This window comes from Helobdella robusta (assembly GCF_000326865.2).
Source record: "Helobdella robusta unplaced genomic scaffold HELROscaffold_81, whole genome shotgun sequence".
In the NCBI taxonomy this organism is placed as follows: Eukaryota; Metazoa; Annelida; class Clitellata; order Rhynchobdellida; family Glossiphoniidae; genus Helobdella; species Helobdella robusta.
The window spans coordinates 110,025-130,970 of record NW_008705469.1 but is presented as its reverse complement, the minus strand read 5'-3'; the positions used below and the strand labels follow the sequence as shown (position 1 = coordinate 130,970).

Genomic DNA, 20,946 nt, shown 5'->3' with positions numbered 1-20,946 from the left:
AATTGTTACAAACACCAAGCAGTTTTTATTTGATACAATTTACACGAGTTTGCGCGCTCAATAAACCTGTCGTACATTACATATTTTTCCATTTTGTTACTTCATATACGCAAACATCACATGGCAGTAAGTTTAATAAATGTTTTAAAAATAGAATAGAATAAAATAAAAATATAGAATAAAATGCCGGTTGTTTCTAATAGAAAAGGCATTAGCACTAACATTCACTAAAAATATGTGTTAACTTCAAAGAGCAGTTATGTCTCGGACAGATCATCAGGCAGACGATCGCCAGGCTTAATTAGGGCAGTCTGGCTGGCACGGACTGAGTAAAAGAAAAATAAATGATTGATAAAGGAATTTTCTCGTCAAACTTATTAAATTTGTCAATTACTAATTAACACTTCAAAGTAATTAATTATTGTCTAAAGACTATTATGTATTAAGTATTTGAAATGCCTCACACACAAGAGCAAGTATTTAAACGCTTTACAGCGCTATACAAATTAAAGCTTTTTCAATGAAATATGAAATAAAATTCAATCATTTTTTTTATTAAATTAAGTTTAAAATAAACATTGCTTAGCACACGTACAAAGCCTATGGAATTAATTTTACTTTTTTCATACATACTAAAAACGTAGAAAACAAATATATTCACATACACGCATACATACATACACACACATTCATACATGCGTGCATACATACATAGGCACACACACACATACATACATACAGACATACATACGCACACACATACATACACGTACACACGCTGACATACGAACGTGTACAAACAAACACACAAACAGACCAAGCGTACAACCTCTGACAAAACAAACATTCAATCGAATGCATTTACTATGAATGAACAAGAATGATGAAGATGATGGTGAAGATGATGGTGAAGATGATGGTGAAGATGATGAAGAAGATGATGGTGAAGATGATGAAGAAGATGATGGTGAAGATGATGGTGAAGATGATGGTGAAGATGATGAAGAAGATGATGGTGAAGATGATGGTGAAGATGATGGTGAAGATGATGAAGAAGATGATGGTGAAGATGATGAAGAAGATGATGGTGAAGATGATGGTGAAGATGATGATTGTGTAAAACAGTTTCGTTGAATTGTATTCTAGAAGCAAATTTGAAATGAACTTCATCTTAGCTCAAACATAATTATTATTATTATAAATAAGTTATGGTCATTATTGCTTTTGAAACGAAGGCATCATTGAAGACTCCGACAAAATGGAGCTGAACGTTGATTGGTTGAAAACTCAGTGGAAGCAGATGAGGTCAACCAATGAGAACAGGAGGTTTATGGAGGTCAAGTTGAAGGCTGTCCCATTGGAAACAAATTTGACCTATTTAGGATTGTCAAAAAGTAAGAACGACAATGATGATGATGATAACAATATGTACGATAAAAATAGTTATGTTAAACATAAAAACCAGAACAACAACACATCAACAATCAAAAAACACATCAACAACACAACGTCAACACAACAACAACACATCAACAACACACCAGCAACACAACAACACACCAACAACAAAACAGCTTACATGGATTTAGGGAGCTTAAACATCAGCTTCCTAATTGGACCCTACACTCATTCTCTCGCCCTCACAACCAACTCTCTTAACGTTCCATACTTTGTTACTTCGTCTCAGCAATGTTTTATGACGTCATCAACATCACCACCAACAACAATCAATGATGACGAAAATGATGAAATAAGTTTTGATGGCAACCAGAGTAATGACGTCACAATCAGCGTTGATGATAGCATAGATTATATAGCAAAAAATGTTCACAAAGAACTGAGATTGACTGATTGGCCCTGTTTCTCATTGGACAATATGATCACCATGTTTCAAGCTCCGCCCACCTTTGTACTGGTTGATATTTTGAAGTTAATTAGGCCAACCAATAAAAGAGCGGCAATCATTTACGATAACATTCAAGGTCACGTACCATTCGTTTGTATGTTATAAAAAAATTTAATTGCATTCTGTCAGCTAAATAATTGAAACAACTTTAAAATAGTCTAACATACATTACATACAATAACTGACCATCCAATCACAACAAACCAATCCGAACCAAACATCCAATCACATCAAAGCAGGCTTACAATTGGCCAATCAGCTGCTTAACGACAATGTCCAGTCAATCAAAACTTACCGTGTAATTGGTAATTTTCCCAAACTTACCAAAGATATTATATCATCGATCAGAAATTCTCAAACTTTTATTATCGTTCTGATGGTTGAGGAGGCCAGGTTGGATGAAATTATGGTGGAGGGAATGAGGACAGCCCTGATGACCAGCCAGCACATCTGGATCGTTCACAACGTCGTTAGTCCCACCAATCACTTACCATAATGTCATATTTATTATAACTTTTGCAAAATTATGCTTAACATCAGGGCCGGATTAACCAATAGACGAACGAGGCACATGCCAGGTGCCCCGGTAATTTTCAAGAGCCCATACTTTTGTCATTCATTTTTATTTTTATGTATGACAATTAAATATTAAATTAAACTGTTTTGCAACGGAGTTCATCGAGTTCCGTCTGCACAGTGCAACATACAACCTGGAGCTGCCTCACTTGGCGTAACTTTCAAAACTTTTGCAAAGTTTAAAGGATCTAAGCATGATGAATCAGCGCGAAGACCAGCATGCTTATAAAATCTGTTCTCAACTCACAATTACTTGATCTATAAAACACGTTGTGACGAGTGAGATGATTTTTTTTGCACTGTCAAATTCAGTGGCTTAGTTCAATTTCTATCTAATTTAAGATTTCTGGAGAACAAGCGAAAATTATTTGTGTAATTTGTAAACCTGAATAAAATCAATCACGGATTTAACAAAACAACAATTAAGAAAAACTGTTCTTAGCGTCTTACTACACTGATAATCATTTGTTTCAATAGCAACTTACTTTTAAAAAGTGAGGTCCCGAATTTGATACTTTGATAAGGCCCGCTTATGACGTAATCCGGCTCTGCATAGTATTAATTTAGAGAACAAACAATTTACATAAGAAACAATTTACCTAAGAGACTAAACAAAAACATTGGCGCAGAACGTAGCAGATGAGTTGTTCGATGAGTACACGAACAGTGGAGTCACATTTTTAACCTTCAAAAGCAGCAACAACATCAACAACATCAATGGCAACTATGAGTACGGTCCTAGCGAACGAGTCAAGTTAGACTGTTGATTTAATAAACCAACAGCTAAAATGTCAAAAACATTATCCCTGTTTGTTAGTAACATCATCACCATCATCATCATAACAATCACCCCCATCGTCTTCACCAAATTCACGATTAGCGTGATAATCACCATCATTCTTATCATGACAGCCAACTATCTTTGGATGAGATGTTATATTTGGATTCTATGCATCTCATTGACGAGATAACAAAAGTTCATCAGCGATTGTATAGCGGCAGATGTTACAACAACAACAACATCAACAACAACATCAACAACAATAATATGGTGAAGAGTAACTACTATCACAGCAACTACAACAATGATGAAGATCTTCGTTTAAAATTCATCAACAACTACACAATCAACAACAAAATGAATTATATATTGAAACAAGTTTAGTCTCGATGCTGCTGCAGACGATGATGATTTTGTTGTTGTTGTTGATGATGATGATCGTGTGTATGCTGAAATTGACAATGTGTTATATATATATACACACACATTTTTCAATCATCGTCATCATCAATATCGTCTCTATCATCATCTTCATCACCATAATCTTCATCACCAGATCGATACGGAGGGTTCTTCGGGACAAATCACGTTCAACGACCAATCGGCGATAAGACAACGCAGAGGTCACGTGCTTGATGTCGTCATCATCACTGAAACAAAACAACAAAAGGTTAAAAAATTATTTACAAATCATTGTCCAATTCCGTTGAAAATATTTCTAACATCATCGTCGTCTTCAACAACATTATCATCATCGTCATAAACATTATCAACATTTCATCATCATCATATTTCTTAGCTTCTCAAAGTTATATGCTAAACTCTTTCTTTTGCACGCTTTCCCTCTCTCTCTCTTTATATATATATATATATATATATATATATAGAGAGAGAGAGAGAGAGAGAGAGGGAGAGATATATACAAATTGAATTGAATGTAAGTACGTACGTATTGCTCCACAAATTAAATGTTGTCTGCATGCTGTTGCGTTTCATTGCGTTTGCTCGATTTCTCTTGGTGAATAATATTTATAATAATATTAATAATAATTATTCTTATTAATCATCATCATCATTCTATCATCATATTTCTTAGCTTGGATTCTGGAATTCTACATCCAACCAATTGCTTCTTAAACGCAACAACACCACAATGACATCATCATCTTCTTCTTCCTCTTCATCATCATCATCATCATCACCATCATCATCCTCATCATCACCATCTTTCCCTCCACCTCAAACGTCACTCGGAGGAATTTTGTTAACTGTAGTGGCTGTATTGGTTGGCGATGGTTTCAACTTGGTGATGATGATGTGATGATGATGACGATGATGGAGCCATGGTGACGAAATGACAAGACGAAAGTAGAAATCACTGCAGCAATCTTTAAGAGCTTATTATGGCGTGTTGTTGTGTTGTATGGAGACTCCCGTGTAATACATCTGTGCATGAGTGCCTTGTAACTGGTTGTTTGCTCTAAAGCCTTTTGTATTTATGCACGTACGTATGTCTGTGTGTATGTTGTGTATGTACCTACGCATGTCTGTGTGTTTGCATGTTTGTTTCATCGATGGCTTGAATGTGTGGATAAATGAATGAATGCGAAGAAATGTGAACCAATGACACGACATTACTGCCATTTGCTTATATATATATATATGTATAAATATATATGTATAAATATATATGTATAAATATATATATATATATATATATATACATTTGTTAGGACCCTCCATTTCTTATAGCGAAAACTTCCTCCCCGACCTCTGACGATGACGATCGTTACGACGGCTTCGTAGTTGACCTCTTGAACCAGCTATCGAAACAGTTAGACTTCACTTACAAGTTGTACGTCGTTGCAGACGGCAAGTTGGGGTCGAGGAGAGAGAAGGAAAAGGAGAGGGAACGTTGGGACGGAATGGTTAATGAGATCATCGAAGGGGTTTGCGTTATTTCGTTCAACCAATTATTTTTTCAATAGTTTATTAGTTCATTCAACCATTTTTTTTTCATCCACCTATCCAACTACCCCTTAATGAAAGAAAGCAGACCTGGCCTTGGGCCCCTTGACAATCACCTCTTCGAGGTCACGTGTCATTGACTTCAGCTTTCCCTTTGCCACCTCCAAGTTATCGGGCTTGGGCCTTTCCAAATCTTCGAAACCTCAGTGGGTAAAATTCGTTGACCCCTTCACACTGGAGACCTGGCTGACCATCGCTGCAATCCTTATATCAATCACTCTTGTCTTCTTCTTCATCGACAGGTGGGCAAACAATTTTATTTTAAATTATAAAATGAACAAAATTAAAAAATAAATTTAATTAACCAGATGCACGCCGAGATTGAAGATGTTTTCATATCAGAAAAATATTTCTAGAAGGTTCGATGGTGAAGATGATGAGGCTGGTGGGACTGCTAGTTATGATAATGATGGTTCGAAGAGCAATAAAAAATTAGTTGGTGACGATTACGATGGCGATGGTTTTAAAATGGGCAGCCGAAAAATGAGTGGTGTGAGCAGGGTAAAAAGTGGAGAGTTGTTCAATGAAACGTCGCATCGCCAGTCAGGAACATATGAAGTAGTCAGCACGGCAGCTACAAACGCAACCAACACAACAGAAACTTCTAGCAACACGCCTGTGAGAGCTTCTAGAGTCGCAACAGCAGCAACCACACCAACTTCAACCATCAAACGTTCTCCCAAACAAGCAATAACATCGATCGAACGAAAAAATGTTGACCAGGTTGAAAAAATGAGCTTATGGGCATGTTTCTCACTCAGCCTATCAACACTTCTTCTTAACAACCAATCAAATCCTCGCACGAATGCTGGTAAATTCTTATTGGTTGGTCTCAGGATGTGTTCCTTAGTTACCGTTGTCATGTACGCTGCCAAGATGGCGGCTTCAATGACGACCAATCAGCTTCAGGCAACAAAAGGAAGTTTGGAAGAGTTGATGATGAAGAAGGAAGGAAGATTTGGGACAGTGAGGAACAGTGAAGTGGGCATTATGCTTCAAAGGTCACCAAACCCGATTTATAAGCACTTGTGGCAGGTTGACTCGATCGTTTTCATAAAATTATCTTTCTTCTTCTTCCTGTTGCTATTAATAATTATAATCAATGTAATAAACAAAACCATGATATAATTATACTTATTATTATTAATGCGACATCCACCCCCTCCCACAAGACCGTACAACACAGGGATACCTCAGGGACAGCGGAGATGTACTCCATCTTCCAGCTGTCGGTAACAGACATGGTTGAAAGTACAAAGGATGGATACGATAGAGTCAAGTCCTCAAATGAGTACTACTTCCTCTGGCACAATCTCGGCAATAGGTGGCCCTGAAATTGTGGTGTCGCATGTTTGTTGGGTTGCGTGTTTGTGCAGATGCCTATGTGGTGATTGTCATTTGTTCAATGTTTTACTATTTAAACGCACTCACAGTTACTTAAAGCTAATATGCCAGCACAAATAGAAAAAAACATAAATGTCATATATAAACAAAATAAACAAAAATTAACGGCATTTACGAAGAACAACACAGACAGACAGACAAACAGACACACCTGACAACAGATACAGAGCAATAATAGATGCCGGCTGCGAGATGGAGAACGTAGAGAGCAACTACCACAGCATGCATTACGGCATCGGCTTGAAAAAGAACTCGCACCTGAAGACCCATCTGAACACCGCCCTCCTCCTCATGTTCGAAGATGGCTCCCTCAAAAATATTCAAGACAAGTTTGATGTCTTATATTTAAAAAAATTAAGTTATGTTTAAGAAACATCACCACGTCACATCGCATCATCGTCATCATCTTCAACCTCACAACGTGCGCAGATGGTGGGGCGACAATGGATGCTTAGATGGGAGACTACAAACAACAAAGCATCCAGGTCAATTTATGAATGTTGATAACTTTATTATCATCATCATTTTTTATCTGACCTATTTCCGAACTCTTTCAAACAATTAGGTCAGTTAAACGTGGATAACTTCAAGGCCATCTTCATAACGTTGGTCCTCACAGTCATCATCTCTGTTCTGATGTGCGTGATTGAATGCAACGTCATCAGTGGTAGGAACAAGAGAAGATTCAAGAAGGTCATCCATCTCAAGGTTTGTCCCTGATTAGTGGATGGATGAATGTATAAAACTCTGAATTTATTGAATAAATGAATATCACTGATAATCATAGAAGCATAACATAAAGGAAAATGATGATACAAACACGAACTCTTATCTGGAATAGCAACAGCGTTCGATTGAAACGACTCTTACATATCAGCAGCAACAACATCAGCCGCAGAAACCAAGAAGTGACGATAATGATGACAGAGCTGATGGCAACGATGACGATGATGACGCCAACGTGAAAGTACACGATCTTCTCTTCCAGCAACAAACTCAAGATGCCACACTGCTATCGAGGCAGACTCAAATATTTTGAAGAAACCACCAACTTCGATGTCTCCATCATTCTTTATCATCTTAATTGTTACAATTGTTTTCAGGATTATCAAATTTACCCCGTCATCCATCATCAAATTTTTTGATGTTAAATGCCGTTATTATCTCTGTACTGTGAACATACTCATAGGCTCAAAAGAACATTTATAAAAGCACAACTGTTATCAAGTGCGAAACTTTACCGTTATTATTTTAAAAATACACACACGTACAAACATAGCTACACACACTTACCTGTAAACATGCAGGCTGCCAGACAATCGACCAGACGTATTGTAGAAAGTTAAGCGCACGCAAGCACGGACGGCGCGCGACAAATTCATCAAATTAAATGCGTGACGAACAATTTAGAGAAATAACATTGATTAATCAGAGCTTCATATTAGAATATACATACCTTTTATACTTTTTACATTCCATTATTTCTATTCATTCTTTTGTTCATTCATCTACTTGCTCATTCGTTCAATTGTCGGTCTATCCATCCACTTATATCTGTATCATTCTATTAAAACATCGCTAGTTTTTTGCGGTAGAACAGTCGTAAATGGCAATATTCATTAAATCGTATTATGATGTTCCTGTAAACTCGTTTTTAATAAATAATGTTCGCGTTAACGTCTCGCCAGCTGTATAATACACTACACTACACTACCTACCTACCTACCTACCCTGAGAAAATATCTGCGGCCCACTGATTACAGACGATCAACTTGAACTGAAACCAGTTGGAAATAAATTTCGGTGGCACGTTATCCCCGCACGACTAAACGTTATAGAAAAGTAATAATAATGATCATAAAACATCAACACATATTTTCATTTTGTAATTAAATAACTAATTTATAAAAATTAATTCAACAACATTCAACTCCATGAAACAAATTGAACATATATCGAACGAATAATTATCGAAAAAACAAAAAAAACAGCTAAGTAACTAATGATAGGAAACTAATAAATCTTCTTAAGCATGAGCACAGCAGATGGAACCAGACCTGTGTGACGATGATCATGTTTCAAAATGTAACGTTCATCAACAACACACCAACCTAAACAGCATCAACAACAACAACATCAAAAACATCAACAACAACAACAACATCAAAAACATCAACAACAACATCACCAATATCAACAGACCCAACTCTTTAAGACTCATCTGCATCTCATCGTCATTGTAATCTTTCCTAGGAAAGTTGGTACTGAATGTAAAGGGGCCCAAGCCAGAGAAAGCCGTAGAAGCAGAGTTAGCAGCAGCTGAAGCAGCTGATTTCTGCTGCACGAAGAGACGAACAGCTGCCAAACTTTCGTCCACTTTAAACGTTTCAACTAATTTATCTCCATTTAATAACCGGATCTGAAAATTTTTTTTCAGAAATCAAGATGATGAAAATGATGATGATGAGCAAGGTGATGATGAACGTGATAACTGATAAAGAATACTTGAATTTTTGTTTCGATATACTCTTTGGTGAGTTGAGGTAGACGTTGTTGCTGCTGAGATGTAGTCGCAGTTTGAAGCTGCTGCTGCTGCTGAGGTTCATTCACGGCGTTTGTCTTTCCAAACTTAAAAAATATTTACAATAATTTAACTGTTGAATTTATTTAACTGCCATCAAATCAGTTGTTATTGCTATTGAATCATTTGTTGAAATTAAATTAATAATGCTAATAACACAACTAGAAAGAGAACAATAATGAAAATAAACATTAAGACATTTAAACAGTTGAAGGGACCAAATTTCAAACAAAATTCTTTATTGAAGTTCACTTTAAGATCTCTATCTCGTTTGTCCTTCTCAATCTGCTCCTTCACTCTCTGCCTGCATTAACATAACAGTGTGACACGTACAGTGAATAACATAACAGCGTAATTTTCAGGTACCAAACAGCACATTAAAAAACAAAGAAAATGAAAATAATATAAAAGTGAAGTAGATGAAATAAGTGAAAATAAATAGAAAATATACTTGGCTGCTCTCTCCTCCTCCTTATCCCTCTTTCTCTGATCTAGAATCTTCTTCATCTCCATTTCCTGCATTCTGTCAATCAATCAATCAATCAATCAATCAATCAATCAATCAATCAATCAACCAACCAATCAATCAATCAATCAATCAATCAATCAATCAATCAATCAATCAATCAATCAATCAATCAATCAACTTATCAATCAACTTATCAATCAATCAATCAATTTATCAATCAATCAATAATCAATCAACCAACCAACCAACCAATCAATCAATCAATCAATATATCACCAAACATACTTTTGTTTGGCTTGTGAAATTTCCTTGCCCATATTCCTCCTGCTTTTCTCTCGTTCCAGCTGTTCCACTCTCTCTTTCTCTTCTCTCTCCACCCTTCTCTGCTTCAATAACTCCTGGACTCTGCAAAAAATTTTCAATGAATATTCATCAACCAATCAAAACATCCCTATATTGTCTAACATCACAATAGAAACATTCTACAGGTCACACTGACCGATCACAAATCATCTTCCAAATAGGACATCACTGTCAACCAATCCAAATTTACATTCCAACACAACAACAATCTACTTGACAAGTTGTTGCTGTTTCTCCTCCTCAGTCAGTGGTTTGATTGATTCTGTTGATTCTGTGAAGTTTGAATGGCCAGTCCTCGTGGCATGCAACTCTGCCTCCCCAATCCCAGCAAAAATCTTCCCACAACTTTTTTGGTCAGCCAGTTGGGTGATTGATTGGTCATCATCATTAATTTCATCATCATCACCAGTGTCATTAGCTTCATCAACATCATATTAAAATATAATGAAATAAACCTACTCTTCACATTTTAGAGACTTGGCACTTTGTTCAGTCGATGATGTTGTTGCTGCTGTGGCTGTTGCAGCTGAGATATCTTCTGCTGCTGCTGCTGTTGTTGATAATGATGAAGAGGTTGCTGTTGATATAACCACAGATAAATACTTCAAACTTACAAACAAATATAATAGCAAAGATAAAAATAAATTTAATGTGATTCACTTTTAGTTGTTTCATCAGTTACTTCATCATATATGGCATCATTTTCGTGGGTTATCAACCTGGGTGTGTGTTGTGGTAGATCAATTTACTAAATGAACCATCAATTATGTAGGAAATACATGTAATTAATTGAAATAATTGAACAATTTGATCCAATTTTCTGTACTAATTGACAGCTATAAATAACTATAAAAGACAAATGACTTTAAAATTGTTGCATTTGATTATGACAAATGTCTGTTTTGAAAACATGGTTGATTAAATTTTTTTCACTTTTAATAGGGTAAAAAGTTTTAAACTTTCAATTGAATAACTAATTGTTTCAATAGTCAATTAAATTAATTATTTTCATGGATATGATTAATGAATTAATAAATATTAATAATTAATTAATGAATTGATTGATTATGAATGGATTGGTTTCGATTTACATAACACTTTTGTCATTGTGACAATTTGTGGATGAATGAATTTGAATCCAGCAAACAGCAAACTATAAAATAAACAAACCACTCCATGGCCACTTCCACCCCAGCATTCCCTGTCTCCTCCAGTGCTTTCTCACTACAAAATATTCGAAATTGACATTTGAAACTAGGTTGTTTTGAAATAAAATAGAATTTTAACTATTTACTAACTTAATAGAAATTTAAAATTAAATTCTAGATTGATTGAAATTCTCTATCTAGCACTAGCTACTTTCTACTAACGCTCTGTTCCTTTCAAAACCCATTTCAGTCAAAACATCGACGAAAGCTGAAGCCATTTTTAATAGTTTTATTAACTGAAATCAAGTTGAAAATACTTTTTGAAACGTAAAACTGAAAATTTTTCCGTGAAAATGTAAATTTAACGAATAAAATTCATCTTTACGAAAATGAAATTTATTAACAAAATGGTTTCATATGCAAATTTTTGGATAATCAAACAATGAGGAATAAATATGGAGTGCCTAAATATTATGTAACATTAGAGTTCACATAACTACATAACTAGAATAAATATAACAGCCTTCGCTCACTTTTAACGGTCAAACAAGGAGCTTACTTTCGGAGAAGATTTGGAGGGTGATTTTTTACCTTTCGGGACATTGGCGACCATCGACCTTTACAAAACCCGATCTTTAAGACTTTGTAGCAGTTGCAACGTGGTGATATTCAACAAGTGACACAAGGACTTCACGAATGTTATTGGTTAAACTTTTCCAACTTTCTGGCTGTTGTTATTAACCAGGAGATGGATAGACACAAAATTTTAAGACCCAGAATGGGCCCCAAATTTGTCGAAAATTCATATTTTTATTTAATCAAATGGTGAAATTTTAATTAAACAGTTTACCAAACAGTTATCGCGTCACTCGTGCACTTGCGAGCTTCATCTAAGAAGAAACGAATTTTTTACTGAATCACACAAAATAGTATTTGTTCATCAATTCATTTTTCAGGGTATCGAATTGGATGAAAATCAGCTCCCATCCAGATAACAAAATTGCTGTTTTTGATACAATGCCGAGGCACGTTAAAATATAACAAAAGAGCAAGCACAACTTCTTGCAAAGATTTTCAAACTATGAAAGGATACAGTTTGACTCGGTTTCAGTTTTCAATTTACATCTATCAGTCAATTAGTTTATAAAGCGCTATTTCCGCGATGTTCAACAGCGCTCCTCAATGAATTTTGAAAACAGATGGGTCTTGAGATCCGCTCTGAACTTCGTAACTGATGGAAAAATAGTCAGAGAAGGAGATAGAAAGTTCCAGAGAAAAGGACCAGAAAAAAATGCAAATTTAGCAAAAAAGTGTTTAACACGAGTTAAGAGGAAGTGAGAACAAGAAGACAAAATACAAATGGAACAGATCATACAAATTTTTCAAATTGTTACAAAAAACTTAAAAGAATGATAAAAATGATTGAAAAACTGAAAACGTTATTGCGTTATGGTTCTTAATGTGATTACCAAAATATATGCTAAATATCAATTTCAACAATTTTTCATTGCATACTCTTATTTTACGTTTCACTGCGTTGTTCAACTTATAATTATCATCTTCATGAGTTTCATTGTACTGTATCGCTTCGTTATTCATATTGTTTCTTAATTATTCGCCTTATTTTATTATTGTTCACATCATTTTATTATCATTCACATTATTTTATTTTTATTCACATTATTTTATTGATCGCCAGCTGTTCAGCTCAAAGCGTCTGACATTTTATTGTTTGCCTGCATAGAGAATTATATGTATGCATATATATATATATATATATATATATATATATATATATATATATATATATATATATATATAAATTATGCACATGAGACATAAAGAAGATTGCGTGAAAGTGTGATGATGCACGATTTGATGGTATCGTCAACATATAAATAACATACACATTCATAGATACAACATACAGAAGCCATATTACTTATAAATATACGCGAACGTTGCACATATCTATCTACGTACGTACGTACACGCCAGCAAAAACACCATACATAACGTTGAACAGACTACAAGAAGAAGAACAACTGATCAACAACAGATCAGGTTGATAATTTCGATCAAATAGATATTGCATAAATAGATTAGTGCAGTTTTGTGTCGATAAAGACTTTAAAATGTTTCAAAGTTTAATTTGATACGAGGCATGCGCGGCTTATCGAGGTGGGTTGTGATGTTTTTGTTGAAACTTTCTTCATTACATTCAATCAGTTGAAGATGGTTTGAAATAGCGAGATAAAGTAATGGTTGGAAATGTCTGACCGGTTCCGCAGAGATCCTCAGCTAATCGGCCAAAAACGTGAAGCCTTGGCTCCCACGCATTCACGTATTCAACTCACGTTCGCCGTAGTCTTAGTCATTACTTTGGTGTAAATGCAGTATTTGATTTTCCATTTGATAATATACCATTATGAATAGAAACGAATAATGTGCCTCATGTAACCGCGTGCTGCTGTTCAAGTTGAAGGTTTATCTTGGTTGTTTTATACGTCGGACGACGTGTTCTCTGTCAGTCAGTACTCTCTCTCTCTCTCTCTCTTTCTTATTATTCAAATTCATGTTCATGTCACCAAAACAACAGAGCAAGACCCATGTGTTAATGGATAGCTGGTTATTTCTATGTGTTTAATAATAATTAATCAGCAGCTGTTTTAGTTTGATGCCTTGAATGTAAATGGCACCGTTTGGCCCATCAGTCAAATTTCGGCAGAATATTCGTTCGGTGCATATCTTTTCCTACATTATTAAAAGCATGCAAATAAACAAAGAAAAAACAATTTTTTTAAGAAATAGGCGTAACAAGCGAACAATGTATTAATAATAATGTTCTCAAATGTTTTTGTGCGTATGTATCGATATATATATATTCAAACACATGTGACAATAACAGCAGGTGTGTACGTATGCGAATGTGCATTTCGGTGTATGTGTACATCTGTGCTTTTATTCTGGTTTTAATTCTGGCGGTTGCGGTTAGGGTTAGTTTGTGTACATCAGTTGCGTATGCGAATGTGCATTTCGGTGTATGTGTACATCTGTGCTTTTATTCTGGTTTTAATTCTGGCGGTTGCGGTTAGGGTTAGTTTGTGTACATCAGTTGCGTGTGTGTGCGTGTGTGTGTACATCTGCCTGTAAACCTGTACACCTATCATGGAGTGGATAGGCAATGTATCTGCGAATGAACAGAAATTTTGCAGTATGTGTACTGATCACCTGACTGAGTTTAATGTAATTTTTATTCTTCCTATTGTTCTCATTGTTATTATTGACCAAAACCATTAAAAGTGGCTAAATATATTTATCAATCTGGTTGAATGATTCAACATATCCATGTATGAAAAAGCAATTGAATAAATGATTCAATCATGCGTTCATTTATTCATTCATTCGTTCGTTCATTGAAGGGTATGAAAAATTCATCTGGTCTAACGCTTCCACAGCATTTCCTCATCACTCTGCTGAAAAGGAAGAGAGGTTACAAGATGGATGGATGAACGAATAAACGAATGAAAGAATGAATAAATTCACTAATCACTATCATCATAACACAGATGCAATCCCTCCATCTTCAACCGATCCACCACCACCATCATCATCCAGCTTCACTATCGACTCACCAAACATCGCAATTCGAAGTGAAAGTTTCAAGTATCAATCAACAACAACAACATCAACAACAACATTAACAACAACAACATCAACGACAACATCAACATCATTTTTCTCAACATCTTCATCCCATCTGATACAATCATCAGCGCAGACATCCTCCTCAACATTGCCTCCACTGTCATCGTCCTCATTTTCTGCATCAATGGTAAGTGTATTTGTTCATTTATCTCTCACCCATCCATTCATTCATTTATTCATTCATTCATCCATCTATTCATTCATTCATTTTGTTTCAGATGAGAGATAAACAGAGCTTCTCAACCAGTGAAAATAGTGGCAAGCAGTTATAATAATAAACTTCAATTTACGAAATTTCATTTTGAATACCATTAATTTCATTTTGATTGATTTGAAAGTAAAAATTATTCGCTAATTGTTATTGTTATTCAGCGTTTAATAATCATTGATTTTTACGCAGACAATTTCGATTGGCTGAAAGAGAGTTCCCCCAAGAACTCTCCGCCAATGAAAATTGAAGAATATGAACCGGGTCACTCATCAATTGCTAGAAGGAAGGGGCTTGAGGTGCTCATTTGCATAATTTATTTTGAAAATTATTTATTGTTTTTGCTGTTGTCAATATCAATAGCGCGGTTTTCTATTGCTAGAATTAATAAATAATTTAAATAATTTTTCATCAGTGCGTTCGTGGTGGCGACGATGAATACAATCCGCCAATATGCAAGCCTGGCGATCTTTGTAAATAGTGAGTTGTGATGACGATGAGGATGATGTTGTTGTTGATAATGATAATGTTGTTGACGGGGATGATGATGTTGACGATGATGATGAACTAAAACATTTCTTCATTTCATCAGCTCTGAATCACTAAACAGCAAAAACTTTCGTGTAAGCAAAAGAGAAAACTACAACAACATCAACAACAATCTAAACAACAACAATCACACCACCAACAACAACATCTACAAAAACATTCAAGAGGGCGGAACGATCCCGCGGCAAGGGTTGAGGGGGTTGATGGAGCCCAGGAGAGGTAGGTCAACAGGAAGGTTTTTTTGAAATTTGCTTCATTAGTGAATAAACAACAAAGGAAAATTGAATGAATGGAGGAATAAATAAACTAACAAACGAATAAATGAATGAACGAACGAACGAATAGATATAGAATTAAATAATTAATCAATCCAGTGAAGACCCTACCAACCCCAACCTACCTGACTAACATCTGCCTGAACACAAGCAAAGAACAAAAAAGTGTAGAAAGCCTTACACACGCCATGTCGGAAATTCAAGTCAATGAGGATTCTAATATCTTTGGTGAGAGAGATCGTGAAAAAAAGTCAAAAGAGGACAAAGAGAATGAAAGACTTAAAAGGAAAATGCAAGTGGTAAATAACAATACCATCACCACCACTACCACCACCACTACCACCACCACCACTACTACTACTACTACTATTACTACTACTAATAATAATAATAATAACAATAATAATAATAACTATAATAATAATAGCTATGAACGTACACAGGAGCGATTGATAAGGATAGAGAGAATGAAGAGAAAGAAGCTGGAACAGAGGATGAATGAAGCTAGAAGACATAATGATCATTTTTTGTTAGTAGCGGCGATTATGGTTGTGATGATGATTGTGGTGATGGTTGTGATGATGGCTGTGGTGATGGTTGTGATGATATCAACAAACAGACCTATAGAGAAATCACCGGTGAAGCTCAACAGATACGATGATGATGAAGACGACGGTGATGATTGTGATGGTCATGACGTCATCATGAATACTAGCTATTATGATAATGATGATGTAGCAACTTTTAGGAAGTTCGGAAAAATTCAGAAATGTTTTGCAGTTACCATGTTCAACTTTGAAGCCAAGAATGAAAAGTTCGTCACCATCACACCCACCACCACCATCATCAAACTCACCATGAGTGTCAGTTCAATTTCAATCATCGTCCCTACCACCATCACCACAACAGAGAGCTCACATTGAAGAAAGGAGAGAAAGTGATGTTGTTGAGGAGGGTTGATGAGAACTGGGTGGAGGGCGAGAGTGCATGTGGTAGGAAAGGGATGTTTCCTGTAACGTACGTTCATGTATGTTCATGATGATGATAGTGATGATGATGGTTGTGTTGATGATGATCACGATGAGATAATTTAGAAATTCATCATTGTCGTCGTATTCCTTGACCCTCTGTTGCTTTGATTTGATGAAATCCTCGACAAATTTTGTTTCACCATCATAATCATTATCACCACCACCATCATCATCATCATCATCGATACAATCATCATCAACATCATCATCGTCTCCCTAGATATTGACACCGAGGCACAAACGAAAGTTTTGCCAAGGCGTTGTTCTCTTCAAGTTTGTAGCGAACCTGAAAAATGAATTGTCCGTTGACGAGGTAGGCATGATGATGATGATTTTGGTGGTGATCATCAGATGGTGATAAAAACACACAGGGAGAAAAGGTGAGCATAATAAAGAGAGTGGATGATAACTGGCTGGAGGTGAGATCGCGGAATGGCGAGGGTGCAGTGCCAGCGTCCTATATTCGGAACATCAGCCTTGAAGATAGTTCCTCATCACCAGCTAGAACTGCTACACCTAGTTCAGGTTCCAATTTCAAATTACGATGATGACGACGACGACGATGATGACGATGATGATGACGATGATGATGATGACGACGACGATGAGGATGTGGTCTGCTCAGCCGGTGTTGATGACAAAATGATCTTTGGATGAGTTGACACAAAACAAACAAAAATCCTTATTCAGATATATACAGCTACCATCATCATCATCATCATCCTCATCATTCTTTCATTGGATCCATCAGTTCATCACTGAACACAAGTCAGGCTCCTTCCATTCCGTCCGCTCCTCTCTCACCATCAACATCTCTCGAGTTCCAGGTCTGTCCGGAGTTCAATGGATGGGTGGATGGATGGATGGATAGATAAATGGATTACTGAATGAATGAGTAAATGAATGATCACCATCAGATATCTGACTGGCCTATGCTTGAGAAATCTCTGGCTGATTTGGAAAAAATGTGTGCTGCTCAACAACAACATCAACAACAACATCAACATCAACAACAACAACAACATTACAACGATCAAAAAAATATTGAAGCTAAACCAAGAAATGACATTTCTGATAACTATCAAGACATTATGAGAAAAAATAAAAGCTATCAGCAGCAACAACAACATCACCATTTAACACAGCAACAACAACAACCGCAGCGGCAGCAACAACTACAACAGCCCCATTTAATTCAATACAAACAACAACAGCATGAACAACAACTGCAAGCAGTAAATGAAAATTATAGCAACACAACACAAGTGGCTGAACTCGGTCAACAACATCAGCAACGTCAATTTGTACAATTAAATTCCATGAAACAACAAATTCAACAGAAAGGGAATGTCAATAAACAATATATTTCTTTGAAACAACAAAATCAACAACAATATCTACTTCAACAGTTTTTGCAGCAGCACCAGCATCATCAACAACATCAGCAGCAACAATATCAGCCACAACGACATCATCAACAACATCAGCCACATCAAAAATCATCTTCGACGGTAAATTTCAACATCATCAACAAAAACAGCACCAACAATAATACTTATGAATCTTATTCGCCATATCAAACCATTTCATCAATTAGATCAACAAACTTTGCAAATTCTAACCAATCTATAAACAGCTCAATGTCGCGGTCAGTGACCACAACTGAAATTTCCAAGCCCTCTATTTATAGTTCACCTGAAAGATTCATTGTTACTGGCCAATCAACTTTGAAAATACATCAACAACATCAACACCAACCACAACAACAACAACCACAACATCATCAGTTATCAACGGTTGCTACTAACAGCCACAACAAGCATGCAGATTATGATAATGGTTTTGAAGTTGTAGTGTTAAAACCGATCCAATTGAAAAAATCCATTCCTCCTGATTATGCTATGATTGGTTGGTAATGATGCTGATGTGGATGATGACGCTGACGTGGAAGTCGGTGATGACGACCGTGGTGTTCAATTTTGTTTTATTAATAAGGCTCTCCCAAGTTGTTGATGAGACGAGGAATGACGTCTGCAGAGCAGCCAGCATGCAGAGCAAGTTTCTGTGGGAGCATCACTTATCAACTGTATGTATGTTTGTATGTATGTGTGTATCTGTATGTGCGGCGGGCATGTACGTGTCTATATACATGTTTGTATGCATGCATTTATGCGCGCGCGTTTGTGTTGCAGGTACAGAGTTCAACACAGCTACCTTCCTCAACATTCCGACGAATTGCAATTGACTATCGGGGACATAATCAAGGTAACGATGCTAACGTTGGTGTTGTTTTTGGTTATAGTAATGATGGTTATGATGTTGATGTTGTTGATGATGATGATTGTGATGTTATCACAACAACTGCCTTTTAATAAAACGTCAAGTGGCAACGAAGGTTGTGAACAATCCTACTATTTGCATGGCCAGTACCAACACCAACACACAGTTTTAAAATGTATTGCCGGTACAAACAACGATTCTCATGTTCTAATACCAATAGTGATGCAAATACTTCATTGTATTTTCAAACGTTGCTACATGGTAGAGGAAGAACTAATATTTCATCCAAAAATGCATTCGGTTGTTATAGGTGTTATGTTATATAACATGAAAATGATTACACAACGATAAATTGTTTGAACCATCAAATTTGAAGCAAGTTAAAATGAATACTCATTCAACAATTATTTTAGCGAAAATGATTGTGCCAATATTTTTATCTTATAATCAACTAACTGCCTTTCAAAAGTAAAAAAATTATTAAAATCAAAAAATTAAACAGTTTTTTGCATTTTCTAACCATCCAAATGAGGCACATCGCGAAAAGAATAAAGATTTTAAAAAAAACACGCAAAAGAAGGGAACGTTTTTGGGAATTCACCTTTTAAAAAACGCGTTCACTTTTGATAAATGAAATGATCATTGAAAAAATATATCTACTTGACGTTCAGAAGTTTTCCTCTATCGAGAATCGAATTTTTTTCTAGCTAAAATGTATCGACAGTACCAAGTTCGATACCAACATCAAAGTATCGCCAATAAGACAGCCAGCGCTGAAAAAGTATCGGCCATGCAATATCGCCGATGTTAACAATCCTGGTTACGATAACTATACATTTCTGGTTAACAATCCTGGTTACGATAATTGAACATTGTTGGCACAGTACAACATCATCATGTTCCTCACCAACAAATAACACAGGTAACAGAGAAATGTGATGATGGTTGGTGGGTTGGTGCCGCAAATTCAACAAACAAGTTTGGTCTCTTTCCGGGCAACTATGTTAAGCCTTTGTGATCAATCAATTAATCTATCAGTCATTCATTGATACGTTTATTGGTTCATTGATACATTCGTTCTTTCATTCGTTCGTTCATTCATATCCTGATGTAAATTTATACCTAGTCTCATTTATGATCGAATCTCACTGGTTATTTATTTCAGCCATTACCTACCAAAATTTATTAAATTAATAATTCTTACAAAATATTGCAATGTGGTGAATTTAAAAGTTGAAGCAAGCACCGTCGGCATCACGCCATCATTCTCTCAATCACGTCAGCGTTATGGTCGTCATCGCATAACACGTGCAAACATAACTCGATAATTTCAAATGTCCTCAATGGTCTAAATTTTTCATATTTTATTCATTCACTCATTCAATCAATCAATTTTCGTTTTGCGTCCAGAGACCCGGTTTCCCGAGGTAGGACGTTGTTTTCTTTGCCACCAACTTTTTGCGCCAAATTAGACGATCGGTTGTATTCATTTCATTCATTATTTAGTTTAAATATTAAAAAACCAATTTTGAATAAATAAATAAATGAAAAATTATTGCATTAAATATATCATTCGCTTGTCACAAATTCGCTTGAAATAACGACCCCTACTTATGCTTATAGGTCATTCACTTTATTT

At 35.8% G+C, this 20,946-nt stretch overlaps 3 protein-coding genes across 3 annotated transcripts; 2 read left to right on the top strand and 1 right to left on the bottom strand.

Moving 5' to 3' along the window:
- Positions 1–1,258: 1,258 nt before the first annotated feature.
- Positions 1,259–8,166, top strand: HELRODRAFT_194512 (hypothetical protein; the record flags this gene model as incomplete). Its single annotated transcript, XM_009032447.1, has 13 exons — positions 1,259–1,982; positions 2,146–2,375; positions 3,112–3,236; positions 3,395–3,641; positions 3,820–3,933; positions 4,997–5,212; positions 5,313–5,533; positions 5,600–6,326; positions 6,464–6,615; positions 6,857–7,024; positions 7,125–7,180; positions 7,261–7,403; positions 7,537–8,166. The coding sequence occupies 13 exons, from the start codon at positions 1,259–1,261 to the stop codon at positions 7,732–7,734; spliced, it is 3,321 nt and encodes a 1,106-aa protein (XP_009030695.1). The 3' UTR covers positions 7,735–8,166.
- A 387-nt stretch (positions 8,167–8,553) lies between these two features.
- HELRODRAFT_186190 (hypothetical protein) lies at positions 8,554–11,631 on the bottom strand. Its single transcript, XM_009032446.1, has 11 exons — positions 11,479–11,631; positions 11,279–11,332; positions 10,769–10,827; positions 10,568–10,652; positions 10,322–10,453; positions 10,031–10,150; positions 9,728–9,799; positions 9,529–9,580; positions 9,201–9,323; positions 8,903–9,114; positions 8,554–8,752 (listed from the first exon to the last, which is right to left on the bottom strand). The coding sequence occupies exons 1-11, from the start codon at positions 11,532–11,534 to the stop codon at positions 8,722–8,724; spliced, it is 996 nt and encodes a 331-aa protein (XP_009030694.1). The 5' UTR covers positions 11,535–11,631; the 3' UTR covers positions 8,554–8,721.
- Positions 11,632–19,196: 7,565 nt separating this feature from the next.
- HELRODRAFT_90371 (hypothetical protein) lies at positions 19,197–20,325 on the top strand (the record flags this gene model as incomplete). The annotated part of the gene is made up of 2 exons (XM_009032439.1): positions 19,197–19,292; positions 20,230–20,325. The coding sequence occupies 2 exons, from the start codon at positions 19,197–19,199 to the stop codon at positions 20,323–20,325; spliced, it is 192 nt and encodes a 63-aa protein (XP_009030687.1).
- Positions 20,326–20,946: the final 621 nt, after the last annotated feature.